The 9,079-nt window shown below is 48.9% G+C and overlaps 1 protein-coding gene across 1 annotated transcript in view; it reads left to right on the top strand.

Moving 5' to 3' along the window:
* aopep (aminopeptidase O (putative)) overlaps nt 1-2,371 on the top strand; it is a gene marked incomplete in the record, with an annotated part of 34,935 nt that extends 32,564 nt beyond the window's left edge. The window contains 3 exon segments of the mRNA XM_067230971.1: nt 1,533-1,619; nt 1,705-1,854; nt 2,315-2,371. Coding sequence (XP_067087072.1) covers nt 1,533-1,619; nt 1,705-1,854; nt 2,315-2,371 — 294 coding nt within the window.
* Between the last annotated feature and the right edge of the window lie 6,708 nt (nt 2,372-9,079).

Below are 9,079 nucleotides of genomic sequence, written 5' to 3'. Positions count from 1 at the left end.
TGCTTGGGCTACGCTGCATGGCGGCAGGGCAGGGCAGGGCAGAGCTGCCTGGAGGGCACACACACACACACACACACACGCACACACACACACACACACACACACACGAGTGACCCCACACGCACCTGGTGCGCACACTGCACACTGCATATCCACACACGCATATCTAGACACGCATAGCCGCGCACACCTAGTGCGCGCGCACACGTACTCGTGCACTAGCACAGTAGCCGTCATTAGCACAGCATCTGAAGGGTCTACATTGGAAATGTTCTCAAACACTCCTGTACTGTACGCACAGGAGGGAACTTGTGCCTCTGGTAGACAGTACACACGTATACACACACACACACTAACTACACATGTATATACACACACACTTTCACTTACACTTGTGCACAAACACACATACTGTATGTACATCTGTAAATACACATACTGTCCCTACACATAACGTATACATGCATGCTCCCGTGCAGCAAAAGAGATGATGCTTCTTCTTAGACACACTTCTTTTGTGAAGACAGACAAAGTTTAGTCTGTCTTCACAAAAGAAGTGTGTCTAAGTGTGTGGCAGGTGTGGCTGTTGTGTGTGTGTGTGTGCGCGTGCGTGTTAGAGCATTATCTTTTCTTTGTCAATGCAAGAATTGGAAAAGGGAGGAACAGAATTGCCTGGGAACCAGAGAGATAATTAGACAAATTAGAGAGAGATGAAGAGAGAACAAGATGAGGACAGATGAGAGAGAGAGAGAGAGAGAGAGAGAGAGAGAGAGAGAGAGAGAGAGAGAGAGAGAGAGAGAGAGAGAGAGAGAGAGAGAGAGAGAGAGAGAGAGAGAGAGAGAGAGAGAGAGAGAGAGAGAGAGAGAGAGAGAGAGAGAGCTGTGTGAACTATCTCTTCTAGAGAGAAACAGACCCACAAAGTTCCTGTTGGTTAACTACGTTGCGGATATGAATCGGTCAGAGATGTAGGATGTCTGCCTACTCGCATCTCTGGACCCCCCCCCCCCCCCCACCACACACACACACCTACACACCATCAAAGACAGCCCCACTGCCAATCCCACTCAGAGGGTACTGCCTGTGTGGGGAAGCAAACAGGAAAAGCAGATTCAAACCCTGTGTGGTGCACCATCCTACAGACCAAGATTCTGGTGGCTGTTGCACACCCTGTCTATCTGGCTTTGGTACTCTTATGAGGTACATAACCACACAAACACCCACACGCACACGCACAGAGAGGAGGACGATGAAGGATGGATGGGCGAGGCATGGACAGAGACCGTCTTTGATCTTTTCGGTCACCCACGGTGACAGAGCTCCTATTGATCCGCTGGGAGAAAGGCCAGGCATCATCTTACACACACGCACGCACGTACACACACACACACACACACAAAGTTGCACGCGCTAAATCCGAGAGCTGGATTTTCGACTGATTGCATTGTCCTTTGTAACCATGTTAATTCTGATGTAAGCTCCCTGTCGCTGGCCTACTGCGGGTGACGTCATGCTCCCTGTGGTGTCTGCTGCAGGCCAGGCATCGCTGGTGTGAGCTGGTGGTCCAACACAAACACACCCAAGCGTACGGAGACGTGGAGAACTTCCTCGTTCATGACCAGGTAACACACACACACACACACAGGATATGACAACGTAAAGCATATTTGTGAGAATATCTGTAACGTGTGTGTGTTTTGTCATCAGGCTATGGGTGTGTATCTGTACGGGGAGCTGATGGTGCACGAGGACGCACAGCAACAGACCCTGGCCCGTCGCTGTCCTCTCATTGGTCCAGGACGAAATGGACCAATCAGCACGCCGAGTGGTGGAGGCGATGGTCCTGTAGCAACACAGGTACAAGCAGGTTGTTTGATTGGCCGCGTGTTCCCTACTTCATACACTTCCTTGGAATTTACCGAATCATTTACCTCCATCACGGATGCTTGGTATTTGATAGACTCTCAACGGGCTGGAAGGGCAGAAGAGGGGTGTGAATGAATAGCTTTAGTATAGGATCAAATAGTATTTCCGTTTAGGTGTGGAAATGATACGATGGTATGTGACAGAGAATGCTGACCAGCTATAGTATACGTGTGGTGTCTATATCCTGTATCTAGTTCAGGTGTGCTTAGCCTGGCTGTTGTTTTGTCTGTAAAAAGAGCCGTCGTTTTGGATCCATATCACAGCAGCCTATTGTCCCTTCTGAGGCCATTTTGGCCACCTATGCCGCACATTCCTCTCTCAGCACAGTGTGTGTGTGGGTGTTTGTGCATGTGCGTAAGCTCAGAACGGGGCCTTTTCCGTCGTTTCTCAGGAGCGCCGTCAGGATGTGTTTGTCAAGGGAGGAATGCGTTCCTCAAATAAACGATAGGGGAGGGAGGGAGGGAGAGAGGGAGGGAGGAAGGGAAGGAATGGGGTGGGAGAGTGACAGAAAGAGAGAGAGTGCGAGAATGAGAATGCGTCCATGAACGTTTTGGACCGGGAGGCCCAAGAGACGGTTGTTACACTGCGGTTCACGATATTTACTCTCAAATTCTCTCCTTCACGTGTCAGTGAGTGTGTGTCCACATGTGGTCCGCGAGCGTGTATTATCTGTGACTGGGTGCGTGTGTCCGCGGGAAGTGCGCACGCCTGAGGCTGTGTGTGTGTGTGTGTCTTCTCATAACAGCCAGGGCTTTACTTGTTCCATTCGTCTGAACCCAGGGTCCAGGAGATTTACGACCGAGGAAGGGAGGACTGGGACCCTTTGAAGGGGGTCCATCTCTTCATGGTGGAGTCACGCACCCGCAAAAACACGGGGCTGTCTGACTGGCAGGAAGGCCATTGTAGTCAGCAGCTCACGGCCTTGACTTCTCTGCCGTTTGCAGAGTCTTGGTGAATGCTTTAGAACTGTACGACCACGCGGTGGGAAACGCCGATACCAGCGGTGCCTTGCGCAGCACTCTGTGGCATTGTGAAAGTCTTCCTTTCAAAGACGATCTTCAACGACAAGAGACTCAATCGTGCGTGTGTTTTTTTTCTTTCACCGGCTGGACAGCCTAGCCCGGCGCTACGTGTGTCCCTGTCAGTGTGTGACGACCTGCGTCTCTCTACACCTGTCCTCGCTTGGGTAGAGGGGGGGAAGGGGGGGGAGCTGGTTGCCAAGGCGCCGCTAAATACTTGTCCACATCAAGCAGAGTGAGTCTAGATCCCACCCACACACACACATACACACTCACACACAACACCGCCCCCTCAGGCTCCTACAGATAAACACTTTATCAGAGCGTGACCGAGGCCTGCCTTTTATCCTCACACGCAAACACACACACACACACACTCTCGTACGACAGCTTTATGTGTTTGTACCAGAAGAGAAAAGGATTTCCAAGCGAGGGCTGTGTCTGCCCCATGCCTGATAAATCTTTTCACCGAAGCCACAACACATGCAACACTCCTCTCGCTTTACCCCACAGTCACACCACATACATACACACATGTCTGTGTGTGTGTGTATGTATACTGTCTAATCCGAGAGTATAATCAAATACCACAAAAATCCATTCAACCTTTGACAGTATTTGTATTCCGATAAATGTCCGATCAGCCAGGTGTTAAGAAGTGTGCCTTAAGTACGGAAGGCGTACTGTAAGAGAGATGGGAGTGCTGCAGGTCTCTCCACAGCTCCTCCATGTCACCACTAACCTCTACACTCATCCAGCCAGACTGACAGCCTGACAGCCTGAGGATAGGCAGTAAAACAGTCAGATACAGGGAAGATAACTCGTCTGTGGTTTTGGAGACTAGACAGGAGTGGTTCCTCCTCACACTCCTTTCTCCTCCTCCCTCGATCCCCGCCCCCCACCCCCCCCCCACCCACCCCGGTACATGCCTCTGGAATCCCTCCTGATCCTCCTAATGAGAGGCATATCGCCTGTGTAGCCAGGCGTAGCGAATGGGAGAGGAGGAGAAGGGAAGCGAAGGAGAGAGGGAGAGTCGGAAAAGAGGACTATATAGTCTTGACTTTCACTCTCTGGTTCGTGGAAGGCTAACTTTTGGGTGAGGGAAGGTGGAAGAGAGAGAGAGAGAGAGAGAGAACATTCTGATCTTTCATGCAGGAACCCACCATTCCGAGTCCTGGCGTGCTGGGGGAAATAGTAGAGAGTGAGTTGAGGTTAAGATACGGATGGAGAGAGAGTCCGAGAGAGCCAGAGAGGGAGGAAGGAGAGAGAGAGAGAGAGAGAGAGAGAAGAGAGAGAGAGAGAAGAGAGAGAGAGAGAGAGAGAGAGAGAGAGAGAAGAGAGAGAGAGAAAGAGAGAGAGAGAGAGAGGGAAAGAGAAAAACACACCGGTCTTTCATGTGGGGGCCGTGTGGGTTCCTGGCGTGCTGATTTGTGACTTGAGATAAAATCACATTGCCAGGGATTACCACACAGCCCCTACCAGCAGGCTGCCATGGCAACCAGAGGCACCCCCGCGCACCTGCCTGTCAAAGTGCAAAGTTGAAGAAGGCATGATGGCCAGAGAGAGAGGGGGGTGAGGGGAGGAGAGGAGGTGAGGGAATGTGGAAAAGGAGGGGAGGGTTGGAATAGAGGGTGTTTGTTATGACTGTATGTGTGTAGTGTGTGTGTGCTCTCTGTGTGTACGCGTATGTGTGTGTGTGTGTGTGTGTGTGGGGGGGGTGGGTGTGGTGTCAATCGGACAGAAGTGAAGCGCAGTCTGAGGGCCCTGTCTCCAAGCCAGGTGCAGAGCTTAGCTGATTGGTGAACAGTGATTGATCTCCTCTTTGTTCACAGTGGCTAAGTTCTGCTCCTGAGGAGACCAATGACGGACAGAAACAGACAAAGAAAGACAGAAGCGAGAGAGAGAGACCTCACCCAGGTCAATCAAAGCCCCCTGTACTGATTCGTAATGCTTACTGTTGTGCTACGACCCTATGTCTGGGTGGGTGTGCGTGCATGTTGTCAGGTATATTTTCATTGTGTGTCTCTGTATTCGCTGACCTCTGCATACAAGGGCTGAGGTTGAGATTGTGCTGAGATTCTGTGAGGCTCAGTGTGTGTGTGTGTGTGTGTGTGTGTGTGTGTGTGTGTGTGTGTGTGTGTGTGAGGAATGCCTCTCCCTGTCTTTTGTCGTCTGTTGAGCGACAGCCATCTTGCGTCACCTGGGAGTCTCACAGTGAAATCACACTCTGAATCCTCCACAAAGTTTGACAACGTTACTAATGAGCCTAATACTGTTACGGTCTCCTGCTTCGTCTATTCCTCCTCCCTCCTCTAACCCTCTCTTTTTCTTTTGAACATTTTTAGCGCTTTCCTTCCCCATTAAAAAAAGAGAAGAAAATCTATTTTCTTTCTCTTCTTTTTTCATCTACATGTTGCATGTATGTACGGTATGTGTGTCTGTCTGTCTATCTATCCGCCTGTGTCTGTCTTTGAGACGGAACTAATGTGAGCTGAGGGGGGACAGGATGTGGGGATGCACCGCTGACAGGGTCTCTCTGAGCGCCGCCTGGGGCGATGGCCCCGCCCCCCTTCATCCACCCACTCCCCAGACTCTTCATTTAGCCTCGTCGACTTCATCGTTCTTCGACTCCGTCGTCATCCATCTTGTGTGTTGTCAGAAGCACATGAGCAGTTCGCCGATCCAGTCAGATGCGGTTGACTCGTGACTGAATCGACGGTATGTGGCACCGCACCCGCAAATAAGACCGTGTTTTCAGTCCCAACTCAGCACCACACACACAAGTTGGATCTCTCCCCCCCCGCCGAGATGTCGTAGTCGTCAAGTATTGTGTTGTTCTTGCGAGGTCTTCCTGTTGTGAAGGAGTGTCTGTCAGCCCACAGGGGCCTCTCCCTGTCTGGAGTCTTGGTGTTGAACTGGACTGCTGACTCTGCTGACTCACGGTCAAACACTCCCGTCTTGCCTGAGGGGCGTTTGGAAGAGAAGCTCTTCCTCTCATCGGCAGGAAGAAGGCTGTGGATTAGGCTCTTACATCATCCGTGATGTCCATTGCATTTGTCCTTCTTAGGGAACTTCAAAATATGTTTGTGTGACTCAAACTCGAAGAACGGGAAATAATCCATTCAACATGATTAGAATGAGGTCTACGATGAAAATACCTCAAATTGTACTTTATATTATTATTGTGGAGTATATCATATTTAAACACTAGAAGCTTCACTTTGTTTAGAACAACAACAAAAAAACGGATTTGGGAGTGTTAAATGACGTTTTGCTAGTGGCTTGTTTTATAACTGTTAGACTAGCATGCTGTTTACACCTGTTTGGAAACAAACAGATGTACCCCTGGTGCTCATTGTCAGTTTAAGCAGTTTAAGAGTTTAATGCGGTATTATAAACAGCCAATGTAGCACACCAAAACAGATTGACTTTAATCAACGTCCCTGTATTAAAAGCGTGTTCGGTAAATAAATTACACAATTTAGTCTCTGTGCCACACCAAATTCTGCACCACTGTTCATTGCTCTGTAACCCTAACAGTAAACAAGGTGTTAAAGAGAAACCCATTAATGCTAAATGACTAAAAATGACTAATGCCATGTGATATTGTGCTGACAATAGCAGGCATATCCAATTGAATCTGCTATTTTGTCAAACAAGCATTGTGTTGACGGTGCTAGGGGGATTTACAGGTTACATATTGTATATGTGGACGTGGGATGCCCTTAAACATTCCAAACTCGCAGGTAACGCAAACACACACGCGCTAATGATCATACGAGGAGTGCGTACACACGCACTCCTCGTATGATATAGAGTTTTATAGACAGTGACGCACACACGTGCGTCACTGTCTATAAGAGGGATGATTCAAGCTGAGGCGGAGCTATTCGCATATGGCGACGACAGACTGTCCAAAAGCTCTCACGTTGTCGAGCCTAGGCTACAACCCAGACTGACTTCCTATTCAGGGCTGTGCGAGGCATTTTGTTGAAAACTTTTCAGTGACATTTAACGGAATTTGACATTGTACTCAAGAGTGAAGTTCTGAGGCTGGGTGACAGTGGCAGTGCAGCCTGCTATTCCCTCTGACAAGATGGCGTCTAAGCGAGGACAGATGTGTGAATTAGAAATGAAGGCCATGTGGAGCCTGCCACTAAAGAACTATATTTAGAGGCTGTTAAATGAGTAATGACTATCAAAGGCCTGTAAAAGAGAGGAATTAGCATTGGAGGCCATATCGAAAAGGTGATTTATTACAGTCTAATGGGGGGGGAAATGGGCCTGTGCACTTCAAAGAGCAAAGCAACTTTGTCTAAAGATGGTGGGGGAGCTACTTTAATACTATACTACCCCACACCTCACTCATGAAGGTCACATTGCGTGTGTGTAGAACTGCTACATCTGGTTATCGCGGCTATGTAACTGCTTCCTCTGCGACATTAAGTTCCCATTTCAGTTTGATGGTTCTAGGGCCGATGTGAAACGATCGGAAGGAAAGTCAATGTTTCTCATGAGCTCCTGCAATGCTGTCGTCCTCTGGGCTTCGTCCCAAATCAGAAATCTTCGGTGTTGTCATGTCAAGTCATGGTCCCTAGTCGGGATGTTCCGGGTGCGGGACTGAATGTTGGCGATGGTGGAGCGGCGAGATGCGAGAGGGTCTGGGCGATGGTGGAGCGGCGAGATGCGAGAGGGTCTGGGCGATGGTGGAGCGGCGAGATGCGAGAGGGTCTGGGCGATGGTGGACCAGGACTTGGCCTCCTGTGCCTACTGAGCTGATAACAGTACTTCTCAACCACTGGCTCAGTTCAGCAGGAACAGGAGTCCAGCCCACAAACACACTCTCTCTCTCTCTCTCTCTCTCCCACAAACACACACAGCATTGGCAAGGAGCCATTGGTCTTCTTGTCCTGGCACTGCAGTCCCTGTGTGATGTTCATGTGCACCGGCTCTGGGTCAGACTGTGTGTTCAACACTCACACGTCTGACTGGGGTACGGTGGCTGTCTAGGCACATTTGGAAGTAGATGCAGTTTTTAGGACTTTCTCCATCTGAATGTACCCAAGTCCACACAGACTGTATCAGAGCACACCATCTAGGAGAGCTCAGATTTGTGTTGTTTTTCCCCACAGGGTTGGAAAGCCGGCTTGGAAGTTTCCAGAATGGAGCCTACGGACACCCAAGGGGGGGGAGGGAGTCTCCAACGTCTCCAAAGAGACAGTGATTCACCCACTTCCTCTCCTGACAGGAAGAAGAGACCAGTTTGCACACAGTAAAAACACAGATGGTCCACTAGGAGTAAGTCTCCCTGAGATTGAATTAAACGAGACATTTTTACCATCTGTGCTTCAGGATAAGTAAAGGTTACACCGGGATGCGTTCCAGCTGGCTAAATACTAACAGTAGTGCGTATCTGTCACCTTTCATTTCCCCCCCATGTGTATGTTTTTAGTCTGTTAATCTAATGTTCAAGTTTACTCTGGAAAAGCCTCTCAGGTCACTGTTTTTTTCATGTATGACAAATGACCTCACCTGCCCTCCAATCCCAACAGTTCAGAAGAACATGAGCCCAGACTGTCTTCGGTCGTTTTATTTGAACATATTAAAATTGTACTGGACGGCTGAGAGAACACTGTGTAAGGGTAGTTTATTTTTATATTATGTTTATTTTATTTTGGTAATAAAAAGGAATATTCAAGAATACAAATTCTGCTGAGTTTATTTTTATTTTTTTACAAATACATTTTGTTTAAATGTTCCATAAAGGAACAGCACAGTTACACAAGTTGTACAGTGAGAACTGTACAACACCATCCTATTTACAGATAGAACATATTCCATAGGTGTGCATTCATATAACTTTTTACTGGATTTCTACTAAATCTGAGCACGTACATGCAAACACTATGTACTGAGGTGGTGAACTGGGCCACATTCTACACGTCACCACTGTGTGTGTGTGTGTGTGTGTGTGTGTGTGTGTGTGTGTGTGAGAGAGTGTTTCGCGTGAGGTATGTGACGTGAGGCAGTTTAACGGGGCGGGAGGGTGAGGACACATTTTACGAGCCTTTGCCTGCGTGAGTTCTGTCCTGTCAGGGCGTGGTCTCCAGAAGAGGGGGAGAGAGAGAGAGAGAGAG

Source organism: Osmerus mordax, chromosome 28 (genome assembly GCF_038355195.1).
Source record: "Osmerus mordax isolate fOsmMor3 chromosome 28, fOsmMor3.pri, whole genome shotgun sequence".
Taxonomy (NCBI): domain Eukaryota; kingdom Metazoa; phylum Chordata; class Actinopteri; order Osmeriformes; family Osmeridae; genus Osmerus; species Osmerus mordax.
Note: the sequence above shows the minus strand (reverse complement) of the source record. Positions and strands in the feature narration are given on the sequence as shown.